The 17,821-nt window shown below is 48.4% G+C and overlaps 2 protein-coding genes across 2 annotated transcripts in view; one reads left to right on the forward strand and one right to left on the reverse strand.

Moving 5' to 3' along the window:
• Positions 1-309: 309 nt before the first annotated feature.
• Positions 310-5,412, forward strand: RNF227 (ring finger protein 227). Its single transcript, XM_087714283.1, has 2 exons — positions 310-894; positions 4,168-5,412. Exons 1-2 carry the CDS (start codon positions 321-323, stop codon positions 4,218-4,220), a joined length of 627 nt encoding a protein of 208 aa, XP_087570409.1. The 5' UTR covers positions 310-320; the 3' UTR covers positions 4,221-5,412.
• A 2,506-nt stretch (positions 5,413-7,918) lies between these two features.
• Positions 7,919-17,821, reverse strand: part of CHD3 (chromodomain helicase DNA binding protein 3) — an 87,786-nt gene continuing 77,883 nt past the window's right edge. Inside the window, 6 exon segments of the mRNA XM_087715027.1 lie at positions 7,919-8,865; positions 10,038-10,164; positions 10,947-11,110; positions 13,057-13,252; positions 14,736-14,868; positions 16,716-16,824. Coding sequence (XP_087571153.1) covers positions 8,768-8,865; positions 10,038-10,164; positions 10,947-11,110; positions 13,057-13,252; positions 14,736-14,868; positions 16,716-16,824 — 827 coding nt within the window. The 3' untranslated portion in view covers positions 7,919-8,767.

Below are 17,821 nucleotides of genomic sequence, written 5' to 3' on the forward strand. Positions count from 1 at the left end.
CTCAGCCATTCCATTCGCCTCAGCTGAAGCTCCGCCCCCCTTTTTTTTGCTTTCACCGCCCATAAACGGCGGCAATCGCTTTTCCCGCCTAAAGAGCGCGCGCGCGCGAGCGAAGAGGAGGCGTGTCCTCGTCTCCGCGCGCGCCCCGTTCCTGATTGGAGAGTAGAGGTGGGGGGGCGCGGCTCAGTCTCCACGCGCCCCGCTCCTCATTGGATGGAGCGTTCAGAGGCGGGGCTCGGGACGGCTTCACGCGACTATATAAATAGAGGCAGTCGCGAAGCGCGTCCGGGCCTGCGTCGGCGGCAGAAAGGAAGAAGGTAATGTCGGCGGTGGAAGAGGAGGTCGAGAGCGAAGGGACGTCGGAGCTGGAGTGCGGCATCTGCTGCATGCCTTACGACCGCTGCGGCCGCGCGCCCCGGCGGCTGGGCGGCGCGCGCGGCTCCTGGAAGCCCTCGCGCTGCCGCCACGTGATCTGCAGCGCCTGCGTCTGCCAGCTGGCGCGCGAGGGCTGGTGGGAGGAGGTCACGTGCCCCTACTGCCGGGCCGTCACCTCCCTCCGCGAGCGCGGCAACCTGCTGGCGGCCGGCGTCAGGCGGAGCAGCGGCGGCTGGCGGCGCCGCCTGGTCCTGCCGCCCATCGACGCCGAGCTCTGGCAGAGGGTCGTGCTCCGGGAGCGGGAACCGGAGCAGGCCGCCCGCGTGGAGCGCTTAGCCGGCGACGACGAAGACGACGACGAGGAGGAGGAGCAAGAGAGCGGCGAGGTCGTGCAATGGCGCCCCTGGCGGACGCTGAAGAGACTCCTCAAGGGAGGTGGCCAAGCGCATGCGCGGGATGGGAGAGGGCGGGCCCGCGGCGGCTCCGGCCCCACGTGGCGGAGGCGGCAACCAATCAACCGTGAGTGTCCTTCCCGCGAGGGGCGATGGGAAGTGAAGTCTCAGAGAGACTACAGCCTCTTTCTGCTTTATTGGCAGGGGGAATAACACTGGCTCGCAAAAGATTGACAGGCGGTGGGAGAGGACACGTGTTATGAGGAGGGTCGTGGCCTCAATAGCCCCCCCTCCCAAAGGCAAGAGGGTGCAGCAGCACTTGTTTTAAGCCTTCGAGTCTGTTGTATTAACAGTAACAGTTGGAAGGGACCTTGGAGGTCATCTAGTCCAGTGTTTCTCAACCTTGGCAACTTGAAGATGTCCGGACTTCAACTCCCAGAATTCCCCAGCCAGCGAATGCTGGCTGGGGAATTCTGAGAGTTGAAGTCCAGACATCTTCAAGATGCCAAGGTTGAGAAACACTGATCTAGTCCAACCCTCTGCTCACGCAGACCTGTTGTACGGGTTCGAACCGCCGACCTTTCTGATCGACAAGCTCAGCGTCTTAGCCTGCTGAATTTGACTCAAGTGTTGGGGCTGGCAGAGCTTTTCAAACAACTTCAAGGTAGAAGGACTTCAACTCCCAGAATTCCCCAGCTTCCCCCCCCCCCCACACTTTGCTGAAGCTACGATATATTACACCTACTGCATACCTACCGTCTATTAAGAAAGTTACCCTAAATGGCTGGATGGGGAATTCTGGGAGTTGAAGTCCACAGGTCTTAAAGTGGCCAAAGGTGGAGACTCTTCTGATTTAAGACTTGTGGACTTCAACTCCCAGAATTCCCCAGCCAGCTTTTTTCTCACTTTGCTGAAGTCAAGATATATTACACTTACTGCATCCCCACCATCTATTAAGGAAGTTATCCAACAAATACTGTAAAGACGCACTGGCCATTATTTGTCCTTGCCCTAACCATGCTAAATTCTGGGAGTTGGAAGTCCACCAAGGGTTTGGAGATTCCTGCCTTAAAAAGGATGGGCTGGAGGTTCAGCCATTGTGAGGCCTGCAGCAAACCCCTTAAGTCCAAGAGCTTGGAAGGCAAAACCTCTGGTTCCGGGGACCGAGCCAGAGTGGATGCTGAAACATTATCCCGGGACAGGTATATCTGCCTTCATTGGGGAGAATGCCTTAAGGAAGCCCAGGATCGGAAAAAGACTGGGGTGTGTGTGTGTCCCAGGATCACTTGGGGGTGGGTGGGTCATCACACTCAAAATAGTTGGGAGGGGGAATCCAGGGAGGCCACCTAGGAACAGGTGGGATGAAATTCCTCAAGAAGGTGGGAGAGCCCAGAGTAGGTGGTGAGACCCTAGAGTAGGTGGTGAGACCCTCAAGTGCATGAATTCTGTTAGGATTTACATGCAGCCTGTCTCAACATTTCAGTGATACTGGAAAGCATGTCAATTATAATTGAGGATAGTAAGCTGCCCACGGTTGCTTGAAATGAGACGGAGGCCTGTAAATTTACATTTAGTTTGTGTTGGCGAGCGTCATTCAAACCTGCTTTATGTATCTTTAACTACCTATCTACATAAACATACACCCATGTTTTCCTCTAAATTACACCTGTTTTATAAGTGATCCTGAGACATCAAGCTTCCATCTTAGCAGCAGCAGCAAAAATGATGATTCAGTTAGCTTTCCGTGTATTTTTTTTAAAAAAAATTCTTGACTCACCGGTTCTTAGCATGTACTTTTATTTAACACATGCAATGCTTGGGGTTTTAATTAAAATATTCTAGGGTGCTGGGTGTTTAGATCTGTGTCGTCCTGCTTTTTAATCGTCGGGGGTGATTCATAAACTTACAATGGAAGCAGCCTGCACCTCTGAAGCAGGATGTCTCTCCTAACAAACCCTATTGACTTACGACATTAAAAAAACATTCCTGACTTTTAAGCAAGCTGTTGAAAATATGGCTCCCCCCCCCCAAAAAAAACATCTGGAATGGCGGTCTCAACTTTAATGAGAGTTAGTCGGCATGTAACTATGGATTAAGGCAACACATTTTGTGAGTTTGTCGCGATAAAATACGAAAGTTGCTTAATTGCATGACTGACGCGGCATAAAAGCCATAAAGCTTTTTGCTGCTATTTTATCCCACCTCAGTAACAGTGACTGATGTCAGGAATAAAGTGATAAATAACAAGTCGGAACAATTGCTCGGTGGGACAACTTACCTCCAGAAGTTGTGAATGTTCCAACACTGGAAGCTTTTAAGAAAAGATTGGATAACGATTTTTCTGAAATGATACCAGGGTTTCCTGCCTCAGCAGGCGATTGGACTAGAAGATCTCCAAGGTCCCTTCCAATTCTGTTATCCTATTCTATTCCCATTCTCTATTTAAACAAGACTGGCGAAAAGGCAAGGAATGGAGGCTCCCTTCTGCTTTCAGTTTGACAGCAAAAATTTGTCCAATAAAGGAAAATATTTATAGCTCCGGGTTGAAATCGAGGGGTTTCTAAGCTTAGTTGTTTTCTTGCAGACATTTCACAATCAAACTAGGTAACATCATCAGTGCCCAGCAAGAAAACAACCAAACTCCGAGAACATCAAGGACACCACAAAAACTTTTCCAGAAGGAAAGCAACTCTCGTTCTCCCAAGTCAACTTCTATCCCTTGGCTAGTTGCAACTGTTGAAGAAAACATGTCAGTCCCATTAGACAATTCAGTGCATTGTGTTGTATAAAAGACACGAGTGTCTATGTCTTTAGCTTTGCAACTGGGCACAAAATCCACTCCCCTCCCCCCCCCAAGCCCAGTTAGCCTGACTCCTCCTCTTTAAGTGCCAGAGCAATCACTCCATTTGATCCATAAGAAAAATTGTAGCTGCTTGTAATTGTTATCCTTTGTTTTGATTTCTGCATTTGGTGGGGTGTTTTTTTTTAATGGGGGGAAAATAACTTGACAATGAAAGGGCCTGGAGGTAATGAAAGGCCCATCAGGGAATGCTGATCAAGTTTCCATGCAAGCAATTATTTGGCAGCTAAAGAGATTTCCCGCTAATGTATTATTTGGGAGAGATTTGGCTTAACAGGTTAAAATCAGGGAAGCACGGGTAAGCCTACATTTTGGAGCTGGAAAACCTGGCATCTCCGGGGTTTAGAAAGGCATTCGGTGCCAGGAATTGAGCATGTGATGGAGTTGGGCCAAGATGAGGGTTTTGAACATGTTTGCGACTGATTGAATCATTTTTTTTTAAATAAACGGTTTTCTGCAAAGGTGAGAATTTAAACACCTAGCTTTCGAATAGGCTTTTACTTCTTCTCTGCTGACGTCAGCCATTCTTTTCCCCCACAGCCTACGGTTCTGAGACGAAGGACCTGGCCCTCGTGACTTGCTACGTCATCTGAAAACCAACGGTCACTTTGAACGAATGAACTATGTTGTGGTCGGTTGCATCGAGGGGACCGGCTATCTGGGGAAGGCAGCAGCACCCTCTCCCTTTGAAATACTCCTTTTGCATTATCGTCGACAGTGGCCCAAGAAGTATCGACAGAAATTATTTCGCCTTCTCACTGTGAAACGCAGATGGTGATAGAAGTTACAACCGAAGAAAGAATTCTATCATCTTCCCCTTTTGGAAAAGTTAAAAGGGCTGGATTTTTTTTTTTTTAATTCTTCGGAGATGTTAATAGCCTCCCCTTAAAGGCGTTCATAATTTAGACAAACTCGGACATTATTCTCTGGAAGTGCTTCTTCCTCAGATACCCTGGCAAAATAACAATCCACGTGACTAAATATATACATATATTAAATGAATCCCTTTTTGACACGGGTCATTGATTCCTTAGAGAAGCAGGACAAAGGAGTACTGGGCGATCTATTATCATCCTAGTTTGCGGTGTTTTTTCTTCCCATCCAAGGCTGAAATATTTTGCCCGGCATCTTTCCAACCCACAGAGAACCCGATGAACGTTTAAAACACCATGAAGACTAATTTATATTAATCATCGTCTCTGGAACGATGGGGCAATGGGCCTTCTGCCCCTGAAGTAGAATGGACGTTTCTGCTAGGAATTTTATTTATTTCTCTGGTTGGATTGGAACCTCCTTCGCATCCAGAGACCTGAAATGAAAGAAAGCCGATCAAAACGGACTTTTAGCAATATTTCTGGTGTGTAGGGGGAGGAGCTTTCTTTTGGTTTCTTAGATGAGGAACTGAAATGAAATAGGTCCAAAGTCACAGCAGCTCCTGAGGAAATAACATCCTTTTCGAAGATAAATGTCCTCTTGTGATTGTTTTCGACAAGGTCACTCCGAGTTGTGTCTTTTGTCAGGGGATCCGTTTCTTTGATTGTACAGATTATGAACTAAAAAACCCGGTCCTTTTTCTGTGCATGAAGGGTTTTTGCCTCTGGAGACGGAGATTGTGCGACCTTGTCAGGCGTCGAGTTTCAAATGCTGTATCTATATATTTTTGAAAGAATCCATTTCTGTGAAATGTGTTTTGAACCCCTTCCTAACTTAATATTTATATTCTGCTGTCATCGTTTGGCAGTTGTTAAGTTATTTGATGTTAAATAAAAGACGTAGGATTTTAAAGGTTTGCTGGCGACATGATTGAAAGGGATTCCCTCTGCGGCCGAGGTAGAAACGCACCAGCTGGCGTTTGTGGTTTTCATAGTTGGCATCAATCAAATTCCCCAGGCCCCGTGCCACGATGGGTCTCCTCCTCCTTTAACAACGGGCGAAGAAAGGAACGATAAAGAATTTTGGAATTGCCACCATCTTCCTGCAGCTTCTAGGTTGATTCAGGTGGAGAAGCTCGGCAGGTATTCAAGTCCTGATTTCTCCATAGAAGAGATTGCAGCACGCTTCCTCTGACCATATCCTGTTTGTTCACCACTCTGGGCCTATAATCTTCCTCACCTCGCGTGACCTACCTGCAATGGAGGTGCTACTTTGGATATGGACTGTGTGGGAGTCCACTGAGTCACTCAACGTGAGGCGACACCCTGGCCCTGGGGCTTTGCGGCGGGCCACTTTTTTGCCAACCCCGACCGAGCACGGCGGGATGTGTGACTCAAGCTTTTGGAGGCTAAAAACAGCCTCTCGTTTCCAAACAGCCAATTGGGAAAACGCCTTGGGGGTGTGTGTGAAGCTAATTGGACAATCGGCCCCCCAATTTAGAGGGTTTCGTCTTGGGGGAACCCTGGAAGCCTCCAGATTTCTGAAGAAGAGTCATGAAATTGACAATTTGGGTAGAAATCAGGGCTGAGGAACGTGTCCTAAGAGCAAAACGTAGTGCTGCGTCAGTCCCCACCTTCCTCCCTGGGCTTGCAATTAGTTGTACACATCATTAAGATGGAAACTTTTACAGCGATTAAATCTGTGGGCTGTGGCTGTAGGACACTTGAACCACGCTCAACCAGTTTCCCCGGCTAATTTTAAAAAATTGCCACAATAGGCTGGGCCCATAATGTGCTACATAAAGGCTGTCCTTGACTTACGACCGGTTGCTGGCTTATTGTTCTACTTTACAAAAGAAAAGACCCCTCCCCCCCAAAAAAAAGTACTTGCGACTAGGGTTTTTAAAGTTCCAATGGCTGTACCTCCCTAGTCACCGGATCCCATTTTTGGGTGAAGGAAACTTATATCACCGCTTAACTTGCTCTCCGCTTACCAAGCTCCCTAGAAGTGATTCTAGGGAGCTTGGAAGAAGAGAAACCCATGATCAAAAAATTGAAAAGTCATCGTGGTTCCGTCCCACTTTGGAGTCTCAAGCAGCTGGCAGTTCAAACCGTCCCTTTATTGCTCCAAATTTCCCCAAACACTCCCTCGTTGCTGGCCAAGTCAAACAGCAAGGTGACAACACACCTATACACACACACACACCTCAACCAGCCCAGCCCAGCGCTGGATACACCAAGGCTGCACAGCGGGGCAAACCAAGGAGTTTAGGAAGCAAAGGATCCAATTAATTAGTCCACAAAGCCAGAAAGTTCAAACGTCGACGCTCAACACTTCCGGGACTCGGCATTTGTTCCCGACAAAGGCCCCTCCCTAAGTCTCATTCCCCAGGTGTGCCTTGTGAAGAAGGACGCAGCACTCTCCTCCTGAGTAGCCTGCTCAGTCTGCGTTGTTCCCGCCTTCTCTCCACTCTCCGTGCTCTCGGATCAGGAGGAGGAGGTCCTTGCTCACCTGAGCTCTGTCTCTTGTTCATCCTGCCCCCCCCCCCCGTTTCTCCCTGTCCACAAGCGGTTCTAATCCTAACTGGCCCTGCCCTTCCCCATTTTCCAACAGGTCATCTCCCCCGCCCCATTTCGGCAGATTCTGGCTCTGACTCAGTCCTTCAAATAATGGAGCCACCAGAAAAGGCCCTTCTGGGTCTCATCAGATGGAGCTCCTCAAGAGGAGACCCCTACCATCCCCTGCCTCCCCGCTCTGGTGGGTCACATGGATGTCACTGTGGGGGTCCTTCAAATAAGTACATTTGCAGTATCCTATGGTCACATGGCTCTGGTTTATATATATTTTTTACTGGGAGCACTGGGAACTGAAGTCCATCTTAAAAGTTGCTGATATTTGAGAAATGCTGCCAGGGACCCCAATGGCTATATATGAACGTTCCTTTGCCCACTAACCAACTGCATCTGTATTTGCATCCCTCCCAGTTTTGGGGTGAAAAAATAGATTGGGACAGGACCAAAATGCCTCTGCGTGGTGTGTGTGTAGCCCTAAACCAGGGGTCGACAACCTTAAACACACAAAGAGCCACAAAGGTCTAACCGGAAGCCCCCATTCAATTTTGGAGCTGACTGGAAGTCTACTTCCCCCACCATAGAGTCTCCTCCTAGCGCGGTGTCCTTTTTTCCTCTACCTGCCCTAACCGAAAGCCCTATCAATTGTGGAGCTGACTGGAAAAGCCGGCCCTTGCCGTAGAGTCTCCTGGCGCTCTCTGCTTGCCCCGCCCCTAACCGGAAGCTCCTCTCAAAATTGTGGTGCTGACTGGAGACAGGGAGCCACAGCAGAAAAAGAGCCACATGCGGCTCCAGAGCCGCGATTTGCTGACCCCTGCCCTAGACAGAAGAGGCGGGTGCAACAGGGCTTATGTAGCCAAGGAAACAGTGCCTTTATTCTGCAAGATTTAAACAAGAAGTGACTCAAAATTTCGGCAACCCGTCCAGGAGTGCAGCTTGGCCTCTTCCCTTCCCCCCCCACTCCCCAATTTCCCCCCCTCCCCCAAAACCGGCTCGCTTTCACAGGGGGAGGGTGGACGACGGGGAGAAACAGGCCTGCCCTCCCAAAGCAGGGGCATATCCGGGCAGGGTCCCCCAAAGTTCTGGCTGGAGGGGTGGGGGCTCCCCAAACAGACCGTGGTGGGGGAGGAGGGTCTCTGCGTTCCCCCCCCCCAGCCCCACGGGAAGCCAGGCCCAAAAGAGGGGAAAAGGGGATTAAACATACAGCATGAGTGTGTATACATTATATATATATTCATATTTATAAGAGTCCTTTTGCAGTGCTTCTCGAAAGTTTCGACACTGGGGAGGGGGCAGTAGATAGCAGGCTGCCCCCCCTCCCCCTCCAAGCCCCACGCGGCCTGGATCCTAGCTCTTTTTTTAAGTTGGCCCCCGTCCCGGAACCGCGAGCCGGGGATACAAACCAGCTCCGTCCTGAGTACCTCTTGGTCAGTCTTAAGTCCGCCGGGGACAGACGGCCGCTGTTCTCCCCCCTACCCCAGCAGGAAGGGGAAGGGCTCAGGAGGAGGAATTCGAATCCGAGGCGGGGAGTCCCCGCTGGGGCAGGAATCACCAGCAGGCCCCAAAACCGTCACATAATCCGGAAATCAAAAAAAGGGAGAGGCTGGAGGGCCGTGGTGGGGCCCCGGGGCAGAGGCAGGGCTGGTGCAGGTGGAGGGGTCCGGCTGCCAGGTGGCCCTTTCGCCCCCCCCCCCCTTTCAGTCATCTATGCAAATCACCTCCCCGCTTTTGGCATCTTTCTTCTCCAAGCCTTCGCCTTCCTTCTCCTTCTTCACAATCACAGGAGGCCCATTGGCTGCAACGATAGTTTGGGGAGGGGGGGGGGTGGTAGAGAAAGAGGGAGAAAGAAATGGGTGGAGAAAGGAAACAGCGAGAAGGGGAGAAAGAGGAAAAGAGAAAGAGAAAGGAAGGAGGAGAAAGAGGGAAGGAGGAGAAAAATAGGAGAAAAATGCGGGAGAAAGTAAGAGAGAAGGGGTGAAAGAGAAAAACAGAAGGAAGGAAGAGAAAGAGGAAGGAGAAAAAGATAAGGCAAAAGTTTTATCTCTTCCAAAAATCTCTCAGTAATTCAGATTTATTTATTAGATTTTATATCCTGCCTTTGTTTCAGGTAGTCCTCGACTTACAACTTTTCACTGAGTGACCGTTTTGAAGTTACAACGGCACTGTAAAAAGGAGCTTAGGATCATTTTTCGCACTTAACGACCGTTGCAGCCGTCCCCTGGCTTACGTGATCAAAATTTGGGCGCCTGGCAACGGACTCGTATTTGTGACAGGTGCAGCTTCCTGGGGGGGGGGTCACTTGATCCCTTTTGCGACCTTCTCACAAGGGAAGCTAGTGATTCACTCAACGGATGCCAGTCATAAAATGGGGCAAAATTCACTCAACCAAAGTTTTCCTTCGCCGCATACATGTTGGGCTCAACGGCAGTAATTCGAGGACACCCAGTATTTATTAAATTTTTATCCTGCCTTTATTACAGATAGTCCTCAACTTACAACTTTGCGTTTAGTGACCATTCCAAGTTACAACGGCATTGGAAAAAAATGAACTTAATCGTTTTTCACCCTTAGGACGGGAGCAGCCATCCCCTTGGTCCCCAGGATTGCAATTCGGACCTGTGGCAACTGACTCCTATTTAAGGACGGTCTCAGCGTCCCAGGGTCACCTTTTGCGACCTTCTGACAAGCAATGTCCATGGGGGGAGCCAGATTCGCTTAACAACCGTGTCTCTAACTTTACATTTGCAGTGAAGTTACGTCACAGCTGCGGCCAGAAAGGTGGTAAAACGGGGCAAAACTCAGTTAACAACTGTCTTGCTTAGGAAAGTGTTGGACTCGGCGCTGGTCATAAGTCGAGGACTCCCTTCCTGCACAATGGTGTTTGGAGTGTTTTCATATCCATCGGGTTTTTTGTGCAACCCCCAGCCATGCCCCTGCCCCTTCACACACACCCACACCCCGACTGACCTGTTATGAAGGAGCCGGTTGGCATTTGGCTGTAGTTGGCCCCCAAGGTGGGCAGGCCCCCGCCGGGGGTGGCACCAAAGGAGACCCCAAAACTAGGTGGGGTGGCGTAGGGTCCTGGAGGGAAGGCCTGGGAAAGAAAGAAAAGAAGGAAGGGGGAAACCTCAACCGCCATCCCGAGTCACTGCCTTAAAGTAAAAGCTATTTATATAAAAATAACTCTGTGTGTGTGTGTTTCTGCATAACTCTGGAACGCCTGGGCTGCTGAAATGAAAAGGACTGAATTAAATCTATAGTGTCAAGTCACAGTACTTTTTGACAGTGATAGTGTGCATTTTGCATTCAGGTTCTGTTAAGATACATCCTGTTGTGCCTTCAAATGGCTTCTGCTGTACAGCACAGTAGAGTTACTATGGTAACAGCTTCACCGTACTCCACAAGGAGCTCCCTGTCGTACAGGATTGGGATAAATACATACCCGGGCAAGGATGTGTTATCTCCTAGTAAAATAATTTAAAGAAATTTTAAGTTCCAATCGCCCTGCAGATGAAAAGCCAGCGGAAAGGGGACCTGGGTTCAAAACCAGCAAGAGGGACTCCCCCCAACTATCCTATCCTGCCAGCCCTGCACGGATGAGGTTCCCTAGTTTGGTCATGAAACATCTGCAAAAAAAACCCACGCAGCTCAGAGAGCACACAGGACTCCACAAGTCCTGTTCTCCCTCCTCCTCTCCCTTCTAGCACTGATGAGGTTCCTTAGTTGGGTCACGAAACGTCTGTAAGAAACCCCCCCCACCTCGGAGAGCACCCCACAAAACAAGGTGATATCATGTGGACACGCCGTCTGTTAATTTCAGGGGAACAGAGGTTGGGGTGGAGGGTGGAGAGAGAGAGCACGAAGGTCGGCATTTACCGGAACCGTCTGGGTTTCGTTCCCCTTGCTTGCTAAGCGGCTCAGGATGCTGCGCTCGGACATCTGAAGCCGGGCGGCGATCGGAGGGATGCGGGAAAGCGTGGCCGGCAGGCGGGTCACGTCGGCCTTCATGTCGCTGAGCAGCTCCTCCAGCTGGTTCAGCACTGGCCCAGCCGCCCAAAAGAAGAAGGAGACAGAAGAGAAAGCAAAATCCATCAGTTGAGCTTTCCTGGCTGGCTAAAACTCCCTGGACACGACCTTCCTTCCCAAATCTCAATCGGGAATAGAGCTGGAAGGGGACCTTGGAGGTCCTCTAGTCCAACCCCCTGCTCAGGCGGGAGATCCCATGTCAGACAAACAGGTGTTTCTAATCTCTTAAAAACGTCCAGTGTTGGAACTCCCCCAACTTCTGGAGGCGGGCAGTTCCACTGATTAATCTCAGTTCTATATTCTATAGAACTACAGGGTTGGAAGGGACCTTGGAGGTCTTCTAGTCCAACCCCTTGCTCAAGCAGGAGATCCTATCCCATTCCAGACAAATGACTGTTCACTCTCTTCTTAAAAACCACCAGTGATGGAGCCCTTGGCTAAGGGTTTTTCCTACCAGCTGTTCCAGGGGAAGGGGCTTGAACCCGAAAGCCCATCATCCACCAAGCTGTAAGGAGTCACCCCAAACAGCCAGAAGGCAGTCCTCAACTTACGACCATAACCGAGCCTCTTGCTAAGCGAGACATCTGTTAAGCACATTTTGCCCCATTTGACCTCCTTTCTTGCCAATCGCCGTTAAGTGAATCCCTGCCGTTGTTCAGTTAATACAATACAGTCGCTAAGTGAATCTGGCTTCCTCCATTTGACTTTGCCTGCCAGAAGTTCGCCAAAGCGGATCGCATGTCACACACACACACCCCCGGGGACACTGCAACCGTCATAAACGTGAGTTGGTTGGCAAGCAATCTTGAAATTTGAGCACTACGACCCTGGGGAACGGTCGTAAGTGTGAAAAACAGTCCCTTTTCTCCGCGCCGCTGTAACTTGGAACGGTCACCAAATGGAATGTTGTAAGTCAAGGACTACCGGGAGTTTTGTTGGAAGGGAATTAAAGGCCCCAAAGGCTAAAACACGGGTGATACTCACGTGATGAAATTGACCAGAGAAATTTGACAGGGAAACAAAATCAGAGATTTTCGAGAAATGCACCCGAATTTTATGCAGCCGCTGATATGTATCTAGATCTATGACGCATGCGTGGGTGTGTGGGTGTCTGTGTGTAGAGTGGTGCAGTGGCCGAGATGTGGAGCTCTTGCCTCACACTCAGGAGTTCGAGCCTAGGTAGAGGCAGATATTTCTCTCTCTGGGCACAATGAGAATACATCTGCTGAACAAAACTCTGCATTGGCAACAGGGAAAGGCATCCGGCCAGTAAACACACAGTTCCATTCACTTGACCGAGATTTCACCCCGCAAGGGAATATGGGGTCGTTAAATGATGATGATACATATACATACGTATATATATATATACAGTATATATGAGACGTGACATTTTGATGGGGACAACAGTGAAACTCACAATACTCGGTGAAACGGATGCAAGGCAGACTCAAAGGGCGCCAAGCTAGATATCCCAAAAGCACCTAGTTTCTAACCCAATGATATTTTCTGGCTGTTTTATGTTTGACAGCAAATATGTTTTGTTTTCTACCCCGAGTTTGCTCATTCCAGAGTTATTTTGGGTTGGTGGGCGGGAGGGAGAGTGGCATTCAGCAAGGAGCAAAAAATGGGGAGTAGATTTGAGAGCCCTTCAAAAAAAACAAAAACCCAGAGAGGACGGAGAATTCTCCCGAGATACTTGTGGGATACTCGGCGGACAGACGGAAGCAGAGAGAGAAAGAGAGAGAGCAAAGATACACAGAGGAGGACCAAGGAGACAACCACACACCGTGGCTTTGCTCAGCACAACCGCACTTTAATGGATTCAGAGGAGAAGGGGGATACAGAAGGATCACGCACGGAGGCCGGGGCGGGGGGGGGGGGGGACTGTGGCAGTGGGTGGGAAGGGGGAGTCACGTGGACCGTCCTCGCCGCGCCCGCCTACCCGCCCGCCTCTTACCCTTGTGCAGGACGGCGTTGGCGGGCTTGTTGCCGGCCAGAGACTCCTTGGACAAGTGCTGGTGGCTCTCGGCCAGACACTCCACCTCGGCAAAGCGGGTGTTGAGGGCCATGGCCGGGTGGCTGGGGTCCTGGGTCATGTTCAGGTAGGCGGCCCGGCGAAGCTGCTCTTCGATCACCAAGGCCTGTTCCAGGAGCTGCAATGGTTTTATTGGCACTTGAATGACTTTCACCTTTTGACGTGTCATTTGAATGCAGGCCGATTAGGGTCCATTCAAAGTGAGAATAAATAAAGTTATTCTATTCTATTCTATTCTCTATTAATTCTACTCCATTTCTATTCCACTTCTATTCTTATTCTTTCTATTCTATTCTATATTAATTCTAATCCTTCTATTTCTATTCTTTCCTATTCTATTAATTCTATTCTATTTTTATTCTATTTCTATTCTATTCTCTATTTCTTTTCCACTTCTATTCTTATTCTTTCTATTCTATTCTTTTATATTCTATTTTGATTCTATTATTTTCTATTTCTATTCCATTGTTTCTATTCTTTTTTATTCTATTCTATTTCTACTCTATTTCTATTCCACTTCTATTCTTATTCTTTCTATTCTATATTAATTCTATTCCTTCTATTTCTATTCTTTCCTATTCTATTAATTCTATTCTATTTTTATTCTATTTCTATTCTATTCTCGTCTATTTCTATTCCACTTCTATTCTTATTCTTCTATTCTATTCTTTTATATTCTATATTAATTCTATTATTTTCTATTTCTATTCTATTGTTTCTATTCTTTTTTATTCTATTCTTTTTTATTCTATTCTATTTCTACTCTATTTCTATTCCACTTCTATTCTTATTCTTTCTATTCTATATTAATTCTATTCCTTCTATTTCTATTCTTTCCTATTCTATTAATTCTATTCTATTTTTATTCTATTTCTATTCTATTCTCTATTTCTTTTCCACTTCTATTCTTATTCTTTCTATTCTTTTCTATTCTATATTAATTCTATTATTTTCTATTTCTATTCTATTGTTTCTATTCTTTTTTATTCTATTCTATTTCTACTCTATTTCTATTCCACTTCTATTCTTATTCTTTCTATTTTATTCTATATTAATTCTATTCCTTCTGTTTCTATTCTTTCCTATTCTATTAATTCTATTTTTATTCTATTTCTATTCTATTCCCTATTCTATTTCTATTCCACTTCTATTCTTATTCTTTCTATTCTATTCTATATTAATTCTATTCTTTTTTATTTCTATTCTAGTGTTTCTATTCTTTTTTATTCTATTCTATTTCTATTCTAATTTTATTCTGTTAATATTAAGACAAGTCTATTCTATTCAGCAGGGGGTTGGACTAGAAGACCTCCAAGGTCCTTTCCAACACTGTTATTCTATTCTATTCTGAATTCTATTCTATTCTGAATTCTATTCTATTCATATCCTATCCCACTTTATCCCATTAAATTTCTATTGTATTATATTATTTATATTCCATGCCATGCCATATTTTCTATTCTATTCTAAGAAACGAACAGGTGAGGAATAGGAGAAAACGGGGAGAAGGCAGAAATAATCCCTCCCTCTAAAGCTGAGGGGGAGGTCCTTCTTTCTCCTCTGCTACCCCCCCTCCTCCCCTCCCCTTAAGGGATTCGCACCTTGAACCGTCTTGCCAGGAACTTGTTCTTCATCTCCAAGAAGTTCCCCTTGTTGGCTTCGCTTTTGAAAGGCTCGTTGATGATGGCAAACTGATTGTCGTTCTGGATGTCCTGCCAGCGAGCGTACCCGTGTCTGCCGGTGGTGGGGTTAAGGAGTGGTCTCCGTGTGGCAAGCAGGAGAGAGACCCCGGGAGCTCAGAGGTGGGGGGGGGGGGATCCCAGTCGCATCCGAGCATCTTTCCAGCTTCAAGGATGACGCCTATTTCCTTTTTCACCCGGCCCCTGAAGGCCAAACCCATTTTTCCCCAGCCAAACCTCCCATTCTGTTCTCCCCTCTCCCTCATTCTCTCTCTCTCTCTCTCCCTCTCTCTCTCCCTCCCTCCCTCTCTCTCTCTCTCTCTCACCTACACACACACACCTACCTACCGGCCGGATAATCTGAAGAATCTACAACTTTGGAAAAGGAAAATGGGGGAGGGAGGGGAGAGGGAGGAGGCTGAATTCCTGCCTGAAAGCCTCAGGGGAAGGGCAGCTATGGTGGTGGGGGTCCTTCGTGCACTCTGAGCCTGGGGGTTTTCTTGCAGACGTTTCATGACCCAACTAGGGAACATCATCAGAGCTGGTTAACCCCAACCCCTTGCAGCACCGATGATGTTCTCCAGCTGAGTTACGAAACGTCTGCAAGAAAACCAGCCAGCTCAGAGGGGAACCCAGGACCCCACAGTTCAACCCCGAGCTACAGAGGTTCTCTCTGGTCTGGCAGCTCTGGAACGGAAACTGGCACCGGAGACCCCGGGGGATGCGGCCCACTCCCACTCAAAGACGTTTTCGAAAGAGCTCGGCTTCTTGCAGGAAATAAGTAGACCAGCCACCGCTATGCCTGAAGCATGAAAGCTGACTGGGAGACTCTGGGCCAATCACCAGGAGACAGGGAGTTCTAGTCCTGCCTTATGCATGAAAGCCGACTAGGTGGCTTTGAGCCAATCACCAGGAGACGGGGAGTTCTAGTTCTGCCTTATGCTTGAAAGATAACTAGGTGACTTTGAGCCAATCACCAGGAGACGGGGAGTTCTAGTCCTGCCTTGTGCATGAAAGATAACTAGGTGACTTTGAGCCAATCACCAGGAGACGGGGAGTTCTAGTCCTGCCTTATGCTTGAAAGCTGACTGGGTGACTTTGAGCCAATCACCAGGAGACGGGGAATTCTAGTTCTGCCTTATGCTTGAAAGATGACTGGGTGACTTTGAGCCAATCACCAGGAGACAGGGAGTTCTAGTGCTACCTTATGCTTGAAAGCCGACTAGGTGACTTTGAGCCAATCACCAGGAGACGGGGAATTCTAGTTCTGCCTTATGCTTGAAAGATGACTATGTGACTTTGAGCCAATCACCAGGAGACGGGGAGTTCTAGTGCTGCCTTATGCTTCAAAGCTGACTCGGTGACTTTGAGCCAATCACCAGGAGACGGCGAGTTATAGTCCTGCCTGAATCATGAAAGCTGACTAGGTGACTTTGAGCCAATCACCAGGAGACGGGGAATTCTAGTTCTGCCTTATGCTTGAAAGATGACTATGTGACTTTGAGCCAATCACCAGGAGACGGGGAGTTCTAGTGCTGCCTTATGCTTCAAAGCTGACTCGGTGACTTTGAGCCAATCACCAGGAGACGGCGAGTTATAGTCCTGCCTGAATCATGAAAGCTGACTAGGTGACTTTGAGCCAATCACCAGGAGATGGGGAGTTCTAGTCCCGCCTTACACATGAAATCCAGCTGGGTGTCTTTGGGTCAGTGCGATTTGCAAGCTGTCGCCCAGTTCTCTCCCAAGATGGTATCCTTGTCCCCTCTTATTTCCCCACCATGGTCTGTTCTCCATCTTCATCCCAAGTTGCGGGCGCACAAACTCTCTCTCTCTCTCTCTCTCTCTCTCTCTCTCTCTCACTCACTCACTCACTCACTCCCTTTTTCTCAAGCCAAAGGATACAGGACGATGCCCGCCAGCAGCCAGTAATCATGTCGGCGGTGCCAAATTTCGTTGAGCTTGCTAGAGGAGATGGCAGCTCGCTCTTCGTTCTGCCAGAGGGTGTGGAGTTCTAACCGGGAAGAGAGACGGGAGAAAAATCTTCACCGATCGGTCGGAGAAACCCCAGGAGGTTGATGGACAGGGGACATTTCCAACAATCCGCATTCTTTCCCCCCACCAAGACTGCATTTTGCCCACGTTGACAGCTTAGTCCTCGATGTACGGCCACAGTGGAGCCTCACATTTCTGTCGCTAAGCGAGACAGTCATTAAGTGAGCTTTGGCCTGTCTGATCACCTTTCTTGTTGTTAAGCGAATCGTTGCCGTTCACATAACGGTCGCTAAGGGACTCCGACTTTCCCCACTGATTTTGCATATGTCAGAAGGACCCCGTGACCCTGGGATACGGTGACCGTCGTAAATAGGTGGTTGACAACCACCTGAATTTTGATCACCTGACCATGGGGACGCTGCGACGGTCGTAAATGCGAAACACGGCCCTAAGTCACTTTTTTTCAGTGCCGTGCCCGTTGCAACTTCAAATGGTCACTAAACCAATGGTGATAGGTCAAGGACTATCTCTTAAACGTGACAAGGAGGCTGCATCAGTTCTGTAGACGTCTCGATACGGCCAGTCCTCGATTTACGACCACTATTGAGCCCAACATTTCCATCGCTAAGTGAGACAGTTGTTAATGGAGCTTTTGGCCCCTTTTGCAGCCTTTCTTGCCACCCTCGTTAAGTGAAACACTGCAGCTGTTAAGCGAATCAAATGGTCGTTGAGTGAATCTGTCACAAAAAGAGGATTCACAGGGCCCGGGGACACTGCGACCGTCATAAACACATTCCAGTTGCCCGGCGTCTGAAGTTTGATCACATGAACATGAGGAATGCTACGACGGTCGTAAGTGGGAGGACCGGTCCTAAGTCCCTTTTTCCTGCGTTATCACAACTTGGAACCGTTGCTAAATGAACGGTTGTAAATGAAGGACTATGCAAAAACCTTGCAAACTTGGCTGTTCGGGCGTGGGGTGTCATGCGCTCCCGTTATGTTCAATTTTATACGAT

This window comes from Thamnophis sirtalis, unplaced genomic scaffold (genome assembly GCF_051295495.1).
Source record: "Thamnophis sirtalis isolate CommonGarterSnake01/CBP01778 unplaced genomic scaffold, rThaSir2_p1.2 scaffold_4, whole genome shotgun sequence".
Taxonomy (NCBI): domain Eukaryota; kingdom Metazoa; phylum Chordata; class Lepidosauria; order Squamata; family Natricidae; genus Thamnophis; species Thamnophis sirtalis.